The sequence below is a fragment of the Anomaloglossus baeobatrachus genome, chromosome 5, assembly GCF_048569485.1.
Source record: "Anomaloglossus baeobatrachus isolate aAnoBae1 chromosome 5, aAnoBae1.hap1, whole genome shotgun sequence".
Lineage (NCBI taxonomy): Eukaryota > Metazoa > Chordata > Amphibia > Anura > Aromobatidae > Anomaloglossus > Anomaloglossus baeobatrachus.
This window is the reverse complement of record NC_134357.1, coordinates 54633510-54648282: the sequence shown is the minus strand read 5'-3', so window position 1 is coordinate 54648282 and position 14773 is coordinate 54633510. Positions and strand designations below refer to the sequence as shown.

The 14773-nt window shown below is 51.7% G+C and overlaps 1 protein-coding gene across 1 annotated transcript in view; it reads left to right on the top strand.

Moving 5' to 3' along the window:
- The window catches only part of ACADSB (acyl-CoA dehydrogenase short/branched chain), a 105265-nt gene that overhangs the window by 52434 nt on the left and 38058 nt on the right, over positions 1 to 14773 (top strand). The window contains exons 7-8 of the mRNA XM_075348512.1: positions 5138 to 5230; positions 7627 to 7716. Coding sequence (XP_075204627.1) covers positions 5138 to 5230; positions 7627 to 7716 — 183 coding nt within the window. The remainder of the gene's footprint in view (positions 1 to 5137; positions 5231 to 7626; positions 7717 to 14773) is intronic.

Here is a 14773-nt window from a genome sequence, read left to right as displayed (position 1 = left end):
ATTATATCCAACTCAGCCGGAGTCTCTGCTAATGGCCAGAGGATGAGGACGGTGTCTGCAGTATTTACTGACAGATTTTCTGAGACTATGGCTATGATACTAGAAGCCTAGCAGTCCGGACATGTCTCTCACAACATGGGCACTGTTGAATCATTGATCCATGGCCCCCCTCAGTGTGAACAACTAACAGCTCCGGGAATGTCACACGCATCCCAGAGTCACGGCTCTGCACAGACGTCAGTCCCAGACAGCCTAAGCGGGCTCACTATGAGCGGCCCTCGGTTTCATCAGGGTCCTAGCAGAAGGACTCTCTGTGTAATGAGGCGGAAGTAGCGGCTCAGGATTCTGATCCTGAGACCGCTCTCAATCTGGATACACCTAATGGTGACGCCATAGTGAATAATCTTATAGCGTCCATCAATAGAATGTTGGTTATTTCTCACCCAGCTCCTCCAGTGGAGGAGTCAGCTTCACGTATTTTTCTGGACCACTCTGCCTTCAGAGAGGCAGTCCAGGAACACCACACTTATCCAGATATGCGCTTCTCCAAACGGCTTAGGATACACGTTATCCCTGCCCCCTGACGTGGTCAAGGACTGGACCCAGTGTCCCAAGCGGCATCCTCCAATCTCCAGGCTTGTAGCTAGATCCATAGTTACAGTGGGAGATGGAGCTGCACTTAAAGATGCCACTGACAGACAGATGGATCTCTGGTCTAAATCCATCTATGAGACTGTCGGCGCACCGTTGGCTCCAGCATTCTCACCCTTGGGGCACTCCAAGCTATTTCAGCTTGTCTTACACAGATTGACACGGTTACACGTACATCTGTGCCGCAGGTGGCATCCTTAACCTCTCAAATGTCTGCATTTGTTTCTTACGCGATTCAGGTTGCCCTAGACTCTGCGAACCGTACGGCAGTAGCCTCCGCTGCTCCGTGTTTTTAAGCAGAGCCTGGTCTGCTCGTTAAGTGAATGGAAGGCAGATTCTGCTTCCAAAAAAGGGTGCTTAACCAGTTGCCTTTTTCTGCTGACCGACTGTTTGGTGAGCGTTTGGATGTAACCATTAAACAGTCCAGGGGTAACGATTCATCCTTTCCTCAGCCCGGACACAACAAACCCCAACAGAGCAGGAGGCAGTCGTGGTTTCGGTCTTTTCGAGGCTCGGGCAGGTCCCATTTTTCCTCGTCCAATGTGGACTCAAAAGGATCAGAGGAGCTCAGATTCTTGGCGGGCTCAGTCACGCCCAAAAAAGAGACAGTCTGAAAACCCGCTTCCAAGGCGGCTTCCTCATGACTTGCGGCCTCCTCTCTCCGCATCCTCGGTCGGTAGCAGACTCACCCGCCTTGGCGATATTTAGCTGCCATAGGTCAATGACCGTTGGGTGTGAGACATTCTGTCTCACGGGTACAGGATAGAGCTCACTTCTCGTCCTCCAACTCGATTCTTCAGAACTTCTCCACCTCCCGGCCGAGCCGCTGCTCTTCTGCAAACAGGGTGCACTCTATAGGCAGAAAGAGTGATGACCCCCGTTCCTCTTCAGGAACAAGGTCACGGTTTTTACCCCAAATTATTTGCGGTGCCTATAAGAACGGGCCGTTCCGTCCCGTTCTGGATCTAAAACTGCTCAGCAAGCTCGTGGACACCAGGCGGTTCCGGATGGAATCCCTCCGCCATGTCATCGCCTCAATGTCCCAAGGAGATTTCCTAGCATCATTAGGCATCAAGGATGCTTATCCACACGTGCCGATTGATCCAGAGCACTAGCGTTTCTACGCTTCGTTATAGGAGACGAACACCTTCTGTTCGTAGCTCTACCTTCCGGCTAGCGACAGTCCCACTGGTCTTCGCCAAGGTCAGGGCAGCAGTAGTCACAGTCCTGCACTCTCAGGGTCACTCTGTGATCCCATATTTAGACGATCTACTTGTCAAGGCACTCTCTTAGGAAACATGCCGACACTGCCCGAACGTTGCGCTGGAGACTCTCTAGAGTTTTGGGTGGATCATCAACTTTTTGAAGTCAGATCCGACCCCGACCCTATCGCTAACATATCTAGGCATGGAGTTTCATACTCTCTCAGCGATAGTGAAGCTTCCGCTAGACAAACAGCATTCACTACAGGCTGCAATCTCTTCTTTAAGAACCAGTCGCACACATTGAGACGCCTCATGCACTTCCTACGTAAGATGGTAGCAATGGAGGCAGTTCTTTTCGCGCAGTTTCATCTGCGTCCACTACAATGTGACATTCTCCGCCAATGGGACGGGGAGTCGACCTCCCTCAACAGAGTCGTCTTTCTTTCTCAGGCGGCCAAGGAATCTCTACGGTGGTGGCTTCTTCCCACCTCATGGTCAAAGAGAAGGTCCTTCCTATCCCCATCCTGGGCGATAGTTACGACAGACGCGAATCTATCAGGGTGGGGAGCAGTTTTTCTCCACCACAGCGCTCAGGGTACGTGGACTCAGCAAGAGTCCACCCTTCAGATCAATGTTCTTGAACACAGAGCAGTGTATCTTGCCCTACAAACCTTCCAACAGCAGCTGGACAGCAAGCAAATCCGACTTCAGTCGGACAACTCCACAGCGGTGGCATACATCAACCACCAAGGAAGAACGCGCAACCGGCAAGCCTTCCAGGAAGTCCGGCAGGTTCTGATGTGGGTGGAAGACACGGCATCCACCATATCCACAGTTCACATCCCAGGCGTGGAAAACTAGGAAGCTGACTTCCTAAGTCGCCGGGGTGTGGCCGAAAGGGTATGGTCTCTTCACCCGGACGGGTTTCAGGAGATCTGGCGCCGCTGACAGAGGCCGGACGTCGATCTAATGGCGTCACGGCACAACAACAATGTGCCAGCTTCATGGCACGGTTTCACAATCATCGAGCTCTGGCGGCAGACGCCTTAGTTCAGCATTGGTCGCAGTTCCAGCTACCTTATGTGCCACCTCTGGCATTGTTGCCCAGAGTGCTGCGCTAGATCAGGACCGACTGCGGCCGCGCCATCCTCGTCGCTACAGATTGGCCGAGGATGTTGTGGTTCCCGGTTCTGTGGTGCCTCACGGTAGGCTAACCGGGGGCACTACCAGACCAATTAGACTGGCTGTCTCAAGGGCCATTCTTCCATTTGAATTCTACGGCCCTCAACCTGATGGTGTGGCATTGAGTCCTGGAACCTAGTGTCGTCAGGATTACCTCAGGACGTGGTTGCCACCATGAGACAGGCTAGCATACCAACGTCCGCCAAGATTGACCACAGGACGTGGAAGATATTCTTATCTCGGTGCTCGGCGCAGGGTGTTTCTCCCTGGCCGGTTGCATCGTCTATGGTTCCTTCCTTCCTGCAATCTAGGTTGGAAAAAGGGTTGTCGCTCAGTTCCCTTTAGGGACAAGTCTCAGCGCTATCTGTATTTTTTCAGAAACGACTTCCTCAGGTACGCACGTTCCTACGGGGAGTTTGTCGTCTCAGCACTCCGTACAAGCGGCCGTTAGAGCCCTGGGATCTGAACAAGGTTCTAATTGCGCTCCGGATGCCGCCTTTCGAGCCTTTGAAGGAGGTCTCCCTTCCCGCTTTTCTCGGGAAGTGGCCTTCTAGTAACGGTCTCGTCTCTTAGGAGAGTTTCCGAGCTAGCAACGCTCTCATACAAATCTCCCTTCCTGGTCCTTCACCAGGACAGGGTAGTTCTGCGTCCGATTCCGGAATTTCTCCCTAAGGTGGTATCCCACTTTCATATCAATCAGGATATCACCTCACCTTCTTTGTGTCCTCGTCCAGTCCATCAATTTCAGAAGGATTTGCATCTGTTGGTTCTGGTGAGAGCACTCAGGTTCTACTTCCCGCATGGCGCTCCTGCGCCACCCGGATGCACTCTTTGTCCTTGTCGCTGGTCGGCGTAAACAGTCGCAAGCTTCTGAATCCACCCTGGCTCGGGGGATCGAGGAACCAATTCTTGAAACCTACAGTTCTACTGGGCTTCTGGTTCTCTCAAGGCTGAAGGCCCATTCTACCAGAGCCGTGGGTGCATCCTGGGCATTACGGCACCAGGCTACGGCTCAGCAGGTGTGTCAGGCACCTACCTGATTGAGTCTGCATACTTTTACCAAGCATTTTCAGGTGCATACCTACGCTTCGGCAGACGCCAGCCTAGGTAGATAAGTCCTTCAGGCGGCGATTGCCCACCTGTAGGAAAGGGCTGTTTGACGGCCCTATCACGAGGTATTCTTTTACCCACCCAGGGACTGCTTTTGGACGTCCCAATTGTCTGGGTCTCCCAATTAGGAGCGAAAAAGAAGAAGGGAATTTTGTTTACTTACCGTAAATTCCTTTTCTTCTAGCTCCAATTGGGAGACCCAGCACCCGCCCTGTTTTCTCGGGGTTTTTCTGTTTTTTCGGGTACACATGTTGTTCATGTGGTATGGTTCAGTTCTCCGATGTTTCCTCGGATTGAATTGGTCTTTAAACCAGTTATTGGCTTTCCTCCTTCTTGCTTTGGCACTAAAACTGGTGAGCCAGTGATCCCACTGGGGGTGTATAGCCAGAAGGGGAGGGGCCTTACACTTTTAAGTGTAATACTTTGTGTGGCCTCCAGAGGCAATAGCTATACACCCAATTGTCTGGGTCTCCCAATTGGAGCTAGAAGAAAAGGAATTTACGGTAAGTAAACAAAATTCCCTTCTTTGGGATCGCTGGTAAGTCGTTGTGTGTGACTGGGCCTTAAGAGTCTTGTAGAAACAATGAGGGGCTTATCCCCCGTTTATAAACAAACTATCATCATGTCTGGCTGAATTTTAAGAAACTTAACCCATGCTAGGCACTGACAGAGTCCATGTTGTCACAATGCTCATTCTTTTCAGAACGCAGCAAAACCAGAGGTGGTTCACAAAACTGTCAGGAAAAAATCCTGACATGTTTGCATGTGTGCATGAGATTTCAGAAAACTCATAGACTTTGCTGGGACTATAAAAAAAAAAGTGTTTTTTTTAGCATGGATTTGGATAAAACCAAGGCAAATCTGCAGCTAAAAAATGCAGCAAAAACGCCCAGTGTGAACATAGCCTTACAGTCTTTGGTATCTGCAGAAAAACACAAAGTAAAATGTAAACGCTCTTGATTGATCTCATTTTTAATTTGTATTTGCAGGTTCCTGAAAGCAATGTGCTCGGCAAACTAGGACATGGGTATAAATACGCCATAGGAATGCTGAATGAAGGCCGGATTGGAATTGCAGCCCAGGTGATGGGGCCGGGATACACGCGCCTGTATTAAAGGGAACCTGTCACTAGGTTTTTACCATATTAAGTAAGGCCACCCCCTTTAAGCCTTCTATCAAAGCATGCTAGAATGCTATATACATGTCTCCAATCCGCTCTAGAAAGCAAACACAGACCTTTTATTGTACTCAACTATGGGGCAATCCAGTCCAATGGGCGCCACTGGTCTTGTCCGCCACCTTCTCTCTTATTGCTTCATGTGATGACCCGTCCTACGTCATCCATACAACGTCCACCATCGCGCTCCTGCTCACGCACAACGATCTCCGCCCTGCTGAGGACAGAGCAAAGTATTGTTGTGGAGGTAGCCTGGGCTATAAATTGTTTGTTCAAATGTAATTAGATTATCTGTGTATGTAAATAATCAAAATGTAGATGTAGTTGCATAATTATCTGTGTGTCTATATGACAATCGCACAGACGCCATAATACGATTCTAAAGCTGGTGTCACACACAGCGACAACGACAACGACGTCGCTGCTACGTCACCATTTTCTGTGACGTTGCAGCGACGTCCCGTCGCTGTCGCTGTGTGTGACATCCAGCAACGACCTGGCCCCTGCTGTGAGGTCGCCGGTCGTTGCTGAATGTCCAGCTTCATTTTTTCGTCGTCACTCTCCCGCTGTGACACACACATCGCTGTGTGTGACAGCGAGAGAGCGACGAAATGAAGCGAGCAGGAGCCGGCACTGGCAGCTGCGGTAAGCTGTAACCAGCGTAAACATCGGGTAACCAAGGGAAGTCCTTTCCCTGGTTACCCGATGTTTACGCTGGTTACCAGCCTCCGCTCTTGCTGCCAGTGCCGGCTCCTGCACTGTGACATGTGGCTGCAGTATGCATCGGGTAATTAACCCGATGTATACTGTAGCAAAGAGAGCAAGGAGCCAGCGCTAAGCAGTGCGCGCGGCTCCCTGCTCTCTGCACTGACATGTAGCTGCAGCACACATCGGGTTAATTAACCCGATGTGTACTGTACCTAGGAGAGCAAGGAGACAGCGCTAAGCGCGGCTCCCTGCTCTCTGAACATGTAACACAGCGACGTTATGATCGCTGCTTCTGCTGTGTTTGACAGCTAAGCAGCGATCATAACAGCGACTTACAAGGTCGCTGTTACGTCACCGAAAATGGTGACGTAACAGCGACGTCGTTGTCGCTGTCGTTTAGTGTGAACCCAGCTTAAGCTGTATAGTCAAAAAAGGGTTAAACCAAGGATGAGTGAACAGATGTACAAACAATGAATAAAGAAAGTATTTATGCTTATCAGTAGTTTCACACAAAGGAGGAATATGTCATCTGTGGGATGAAATGTGGGTTTCTACGTCCCTACGCACCTCCCTGTACTGTTTCGATGTATGAGAAAAGACAGATTTTGATACTTTTGTACATGTCTGAAAGTTGAAACATAATACTAAAATCTGAGCTTTAGAATACACGAGTTCAGACACAAGCCTGAGCTCAATCAGAGAACATGTCCTGTGTTCATTATTGAGTCTCATTATATCTGCGCAGATACCTAATTTGGCCCCATGCCTCTGGTACCCTGAATAAATTTCTCCCTTGACACTGTAACGCGCATGCGCTGGGAGAGGCCAAAGAACCCCCCCCCGGCCCTACTTTATATGGGAAAAACTTAGTGACAGGCTCCCTTAAACTATGAAAATGTCTTCTATATGTGTTTTGCAGATTTGTGTGAATTCTGTAAAGAAAAACTAAACCAAATATACACTGACAGCAAGATTTGATGAGCTATGCTTAGAATAAAGGGTACTTTACACACTGCGACATCGCTATCGATCTTGTTAGCGATGTAAAATTCTAGATCACAAGTGCGATCTTTCGAGATCGCACATGCGTAAAATGACCTATGTGCGATCTCAAAAGATCGCACTTGCGATCTAGAATTTCACATCGCTAATGAGATCGATAGCGATGTCGTAGTGTGTAAATCACCCTTTAGTCAACAATATCAGAATGATGAGGGTCCGACACTCAGCACCCCCCAATTAGTTGTTCTTAGATATTCTGATGTGAACATTAGTAACTTCAGATCAGCTCTTATTCTGTTGTTTAGGAGGCAATCTGCAGTGATTGTCAGCAGCCATTGAAGTAAGCTAAGAATTTCAGTTCTGTTCAGTATTTACAGCCAGTGCAAGAGCTAACAGCCGGTCACTGGAGTGTCAGATGTCGGACCCCCACAATCTGATGTTGATGATCTATCCAAAGCATAGGTCATCAATATCATATGATCAAATGACTCCTTTGAGAGGCCAGGCTGCTTCTCCCTGCAATAAAAGATTTTTTTTATTGTTATGAATATTATTTGATAGTAATATCTCCTCCTTCTCACTGATTTGTAGATGCTGGGCCTGGCTCAGGGCTGCTTTGATAACACAATCCCATACACAAAGCAAAGGATCCAGTTTGGAAAGAGAATATTCGACTTTCAGGTTTGTGTCGGTCTTTATTAACTTACCGTATTTTTCGGATTATAAGACACACTTTTCATCCCAAAAATTTGGGAGGAAAATGAGGGGTGCGTCTTAAAATCCAAATGTAGCGTACCGGGAGGTGGTGGAGAGGGGTCACAGGAGGCAGGGACAATGCTGGGGACGCTGCTGTGCTGAGGGCTGCGGCAAGGGCCATCCTGAAAATGTTGGCAGTGCGAGCTACAAATAATGGTGCCTGGAGTCAGCGCATGCGCACATGGAGCTCTTATCTGCGCACGCGCCACTCCCGAGTGCCATTTCTTTGAGGCCATTTCTTTGAGGCCCGCACCGCCGACAGTTTGTGCATGTTGCCTGCGTCACAGCGCCCACAGTGAGCATCTCGGATGCCCGCAGCATCGCCCTATTCCACCACCACCCCTGCCTCCTGTAACCCTGCTCGACCACCACTTTCGCTCATGCGCACTACTTCAGTTCACTAGTTCAGTACGTGCCCCGGCTTCATAATGCGCATGACCGAAACTCCAGGGTCATGCGCACTGAGCTGAAATCCAGCGTCTGGCGGCGATGGCAGCAGAGAGATGAGAGCGACCAACCTCTGACGCTGCACATTCATTAGCATGTTAGCACGCCCACAGGAGCATACTTACAAGGGAAGCAAGAAGAGTAATGCCCTTGGGACTAGTCCCCATGCTCATTAGCATACAATAAAAGATCTTTAGAAATACCTTTCTTCATCGTTCCTTATGGGAGACCCAGACCATGGGTGTATAGCTTCTGCCTCCGGAGGACACACAAAGTACTACACTCAAACGTGTAGCTCCTCCCTCCGGGCTATATACACCCCCTGGATGACAATCTAACCAGTTCAATGCTTTGTGTTTCAGGAGGTCACACACACACATGCATTCTCTGATTTTTTCATTTTTAAGATTTTGATTTTAAAGATATGGAAGAAAAGCGGGTCCAGTCTGGACTCCCGGCATGTCCCTTCTCACCCCACTGTGTCGGCGGTACTGTTAAGGTTGACTTTATAAGGCTGGAGCCTTCACATGCCGCGCTCCTTCAACATCCTCTGAGAGGCTCTGGTTTGAAGTGGGAGCCGTCACGGTCCTCTCTGCTTGCAGGAGACCGGTCTCCATCCGCAGCCCTGTCAGGTTCCTGCTGGACGGAGCGTTTAACCCTCACCTCAGGGACTGGCCCTGCGTCTCAAAAGCTAAGTATTGAGACGTTTCTCAGGGGTCCCGGGTACTTTTATTAAGAGGGGAGTGTGTCTTTTGACTTTACTGTAAATTCCGGCCGGTTCTCGGGGTTTTTCCTGAGAACCGCGCCGAGGGTGCCTGCTCGTCGGCCGCATGTTAAAATCTAGGCCCCGGCTTCAGTTTGGGCCTAGTTTCGGTTTCAGCTTCCCCTGCATGTCATTCACACAGGGGAACAGTGTGGCGCCGCCCACCGGCCGTCCAGCAGTGGGGAGGACACTCCTCTCTGAGGAGATGTTTCCCTCCCCTGTATCTCTCCTTGGCCCTCCGGTTTCCCGCTCTTGGGCTAGTCCCCGCCCCCCCTCCTCCTTCCAGCGCCATTTTCTCAGCGTTCTCACTGATCGGCGCTGGCTGCTGCAGCTGCTGCATTCTAGGAAGGCTGACGCTTCACTGGGGGTCCGAGCTGTGGAATCCGGAGGGCACACAGAGAGCGGTCTGGTAAGCCACAACCTCTGGTTGTGGGCTTTATTATACACTCTCAGGGGACATTCTATAGGAGTGTATTCTTACTGCAGAGCTTCCACCTCAGCAGCATGTCTCTCACTAGGAGCAAGGCTGCAAAGCTGTACGCTATATGCACTGCATGTAAGCTCATTCTGCCAGAGCCAAGCACATACCCACATTGTGATGCCTGCTCTAATATGGTTGTGTCTCAGCCTGGAGCCTCCTCAGGGGCTCCTCCGGCCGCTCCAGCCCAGGTGGCTGATCCCCCGGCTTGGGTAGCATCTTTTTCCAGAGCTATTTCCCAGTCTTTTGCCGACTCCATGGGACAGCTGTCCCGGACTTTGCTGACCATGCATCAGCCCCCTTCTCAGGGCGCCTCTGTTGCTCCGAGCTCTGCAGAGCTCTCAGAGCATGTTCTAGGACCCCGTCCTCCTAAACGGAGACGCAGGGACCCTTCTCCTTCCTCGTCCCACGGCTCTGATTCACGAGCCGAGGTGCAGGGCGAGGAGGATGCTTTTACTGTGGGCTCAGACGCTACCTCTATGTACCCCATTGACTTGTCTGAGGGTGATGCGGATGTTAGTGACTTGATTGCGTCCATTAACTCCGTACTAAACCTCAATCCACCAGTGTCAGAGGAACAAGCCTCTCTGGTAGAAATACACCAGTTTGCCTCACCTAAGAAAGCTAGGAGTACGTTTTTTAACCACTCCAGTTTTCAGGCCACTGTCACCAAGCCCAGGGCCTGTCCTGACAAACGCTTTCCGAAGCGTAGTTCTGATGACCGTTTTCCCTTTCCACCAGAGGTGGTTAAGGACTGGGCTCAGTCCCCAAAGGTAGACCCTCCGGTGTCTAGAATCTCAGCCCGGACTGTCGTAGCTGTGGCCGATGGCACCTCTCTTAAGGATCCCACTGACCGCCAGGTTGACCTTCTGGCCAAGTCTGTATATGAGGCGGCAGGAGCCTCGTTCTCCCCGTCTTTTGCGGCAGTGTGGGCTCTTAAGGCAGTCTCTGCCTCTCTGGCGGAGATACATTCCCTCGCCAGGGACTCTATACCTGAGATGGATGCCTTAACTTCCCAAGCTTCGGCTTTTTCATCCTACGCCATGTCTGCCATTCTGGAGGCTTCTCACCGCACCGCGGTGGCCTCCGCTAACTCTCTCGCGATCCGCAGGATCTTGTGGCTTCGAGAGTGGAAAGCAGACGCTTCTTCTAAGAAGTACCTTGCGGGGCTCCCTTTTTCAGGGACCCGGCTGTTTGGTGAACAACTGGATGAAATAATTAAAGAAGCTACTGGCGGGAAGAGTACTTCCTTGCCACAAACTAAAACCAGGAAACCTGTTCAGGGCAGGAACCAATCGAGGTTTCGTTCCTTTCGTTCCTCTAACTGGTCATCCTCTAAGCCCTCAGCCTCGTTCACTACCGCAGCCAAGGATCGTAAACCCAACTGGCGCGCGAGGCCGCGTCCTCAGAAGCCCGGAGGAGCCGCTGCCACTAAGGCAGCCCCCTCTTGACAATCTGGCTGCGCCAGCAACGTCCTTGGTCGGTGGCAGGCTCTCCCACTTTGGCGACGTGTGGTTTCAACACGTCTCCGATCAGTGGGTGCGGGATATCATCTCCCACGGCTACAGGATAGAATTTTCTTCCAGCCCGCCAAACAGATTTTTTCTGTCCACCCCCCCCTGCTCCAAAGCCGCCGCCTTCTCTCAGGCCGTGGCATCCCTGCAGGCCAACGGTGTAATTGTTCCGGTTCCCGCCCGGGAACGGTTCAGAGGTTTCTACTCAAACCTCTTTCTAGTCCCCAAGAAGGACGGTTCCTTCCGGCCCATCCTGGATCTCAAGCTTCTCAACAAGCATGTTCAGGTGCGGCGCTTTCGCATGGAATCTCTGAGATCGGTCATTGCCTCAATGACCCAAGGAGATTTTCTAGCATCCATAGACATCAGAGATGCCTATCTGCATGTGCCTATTGCGGTTTCACACCAGCGTTGGCTACGCTTTGCAGTCGGAGAGGAACATTTCCAATTCGTGGCTCTCCCCTTCGGGTTAGCCACGGCCCCTCGTGTTTTCACCAAGGTCATGGCAGCAGTGGTTGCGGTCTTGCACCTCCAGGGGTTGGCAGTGATCCCCTACCTGGACGACCTTCTAGTCAAGGCCTCATCCAGTGCAGACTGCCAGCGGAGTGTCTCGCTCACTCTCGCCACGCTCGTTCAGTTCGGGTGGCTTGTCAACCTGCCCAAGTCCACTCTGACCCCGACCCAGGGACTTCTGTACCTAGGGATGCAATTCGAGACTCTGCCGGCACTTGTGAAGTTGCTCTTGGTCAAACAGCAGTCCCTTCATCTGGCGGTGCGCGCTCTGCTGAGGCACCGCCGTCATTCCATCAGGCACCTTATGCAGGTGTTGGGTCAGATGGTGGCGTCAATGGAAGCGGTTCCCTTTGCCCAGTTCCATCTGCGTCCCCTGCAGCTGGACATTCTCCGCTGTTGGGACAAGCGGACCTCTTCCTTGCACAGGCTGGTGGCTCTGTCGCCACAGACCAGGAGCTCTCTTCAGTGGTGGCTTCGGCCCCTCTCTCTGTCACAGGGACGCTCCTTCCTGACTCCGTCCTGGGTGATTCTCACCACGGATGCCAGCCTCTCCGGTTGGGGAGCAGTATTTCTCCATCACCGAGCACAGGGCACTTGGACTCCGTCCGAATCAGCCCTCTCGATCAATGTGCTGGAAATCAGAGCTGTGTTTCTAGCTCTCCTAGCCTTTCACCACCTGTTGGCGGGCAGGCACATTCGAGTCCAGTCGGACAACGCGACAGCGGTTGCCTACATCAATCACCAGGGCGGGACTCGCAGCCGCCTGGCGATGTTGGAAGTTCAACGAATCCTCCAGTGGACGGAGGACTCCAAGTCCACCATATCAGCAGTCCACATCCCAGGCGTAGAAAACTGTGAGGCCGATTATCTCAGCCGTCAAACCGTGGACAGCGGCGAGTGGGCCCTGCATCCGGCAGTGTTCAGGTCAATCTGCCGCAAGTGGGGCACTCCGGAAGTGGATCTAATGGCATCCCGGCACAACAACAAGGTTCCGGTTTACGTGGCTCGCTCCCACGATCCTCAGGCCTTCGCAGCGGACGCGCTGGTTCAGAATTGGTCCCAGTTCCGTCTGGCCTATGTGTTTCCCCCTCTAGCTCTCTTGCCCAGAGTTCTGCGCAAGATCAGAATGGAGGGCCGTCGAGTCATAATCATTGCTCCGGACTGGCCCAGGCGAGCTTGGTACCCAGACCTGCTCCGTCTGTTCGTAGAGGTGCCGTGGCATCTCCCGGACCGCCCAGACCTTCTCTCTCAAGGTCCGTTTTTCCGCCAGAATTCTGCGGCTCTCAGATTGACGGCGTGGCTCTTGAGTCCTGGATCCTGACGGCTTCAGGCATTCCCTCTGAGGTCATCTCCACTATGACTCAGGCTCGGAAGTCTTCTTCGGCCAAGATTTACCACAGGACTTGGAGGATTTTCCTGTCCTGGTGTCGCTCTTCCGACCATGCTCCTTGGCCGTTCTCCTTGCCGACCATCCTGTCTTTTCTACAGTCCGGTCTACAGCTAGGACTGTCCCTCAATTCCCTCAAGGGACAGGTGTCGGCTCTGTCGGTATTATTCCAGCGGCGTATCGCCCGACTGGCTCAGGTGCGCACCTTCATGCAGGGCGCATCTCACATCATTCCGCCTTACCGGCGGCCCTTGGATCCCTGGGACCTTAATCTGGTCCTCACGGCCTTACAGAAACCCCCCTTTGAGCCTCTTAGGGAGGTTTCGTTGTTTAGTCTTTCACAGAAAGTGGTTTTTCTGGTGGCCATAATTTCTCTCAGGAGAGTCTCTTATTTGACTGTGCTCTCTTCGGAGTCACCCTTTTTGGTTTTTTTCACCAAGACAAGGTGGTTCTCCATCCAACTCCGGGCCTTCTCCCTAAGGTGGTGTCTCCGTTCCACCTTAACCAGGACATTTCATTGTCTTCCCTTTGTTCGGCCCCTGTGCATTGCTTTGAGAAAGCGTTGCATGCTTTAGATTTGGTGCGGACGCTCCGGATCTATGTGTCACGCACCGCTGTTTTTTTTTAGGCAGTGCACCTCACTTTTTGTGCTAACCACGGGTCAGCGCAAGGGTCTCTCTGCTTCTAAACCGACCCTAGCTCGTTATATTAGGTCGGCTATCGCCGATGCCTACCAGTGTTCTCAGGTGCCCCCACCGCCAGGGATTAAGGCGCACTCGACCAGAGCTGTCGGTGCCTCCTGGGCTTTCAGGCACCAGGCTACGGCTCAGCAGGTTTGTCAGGCTGCCACTTGGTCCAGTCTGCACACTTTTTCGAAGCACTACCAAGTGCATGCTCATGCTTCGGCAGATGTGAGCTTGGGCAGACGCATCCTTCAGGCGGCTGTCGCCCATTTGTGAAGTTAGGTTTTGCCTACTTCTCAGTTTAGTTTATTTCCCACCCATGGACTGCTTTGAGACGTCCCATGGTCTGGGTCTCCCATAAGGAACGATGAAGAAAAAGAGAATTTTGTTTACTTACCGTAAATTCTTTTTCTTATAGTTCTGACATGGGAGACCCAGCACCCTCCCTGTTGCCTGTTGGCAGTTGTTGTTCCGTGTGTTTTCACCGGCTGTTGTTGTAGACAGAGTTCCGGTTTTTCCGAGTTTTACTCTATCTCTACTTATGGGTGGATGTCCTCCTTCAGCTTTTGCACTGAACTGGTTAGATTGTCATCCAGGGGGTGTATATAGCCCGGAGGGAGGAGCTACACGTTTGAGTGTAGTACTTTGTGTGTCCTCCGGAGGCAGAAGCTATACACCCATGGTCTGGGTCTCCCATGTCGGAACTATAAGAAAAAGAATTTACGGTAAGTAAACAAAATTCTCTTTTTTCTAAAGATCTCTTTCTTTGTCGCTCCATTGGGAGACCCAGACAATTGGGTGTATAGCTTCTGCCTCCGGAGGCCACACAAAGTATTACACTTTAAAAAGTGTAACCCCTCCCCTCTGCCTATACACCCTCCCGTGGATCACGGGCTCCTCAGTTTTATGCTTTGTGTGGAAGGAGGCACACATCCACTCATGCATTCTCATATTAGTTATGTCGGTTGGAAGAAAAGAGGGCCCCCACGGGGCCCCCGGCATGTTCCCTTCTCACCCCACTACGTCGGCGGTGTTGTTAAGGTTGAGGTACCCATTGCGGGTTCAAAGGCCGGAGCCTCATGCCGTCTCCTTCACCATCCCTTAGCGGCTCTGGGAGAAGTGGGATCCTGAGCGGTCATCCATTTACTGGGACCGTGCTCCCTCCGCAGCCCCTGTGGGAATCTGCCGGACCGGAGT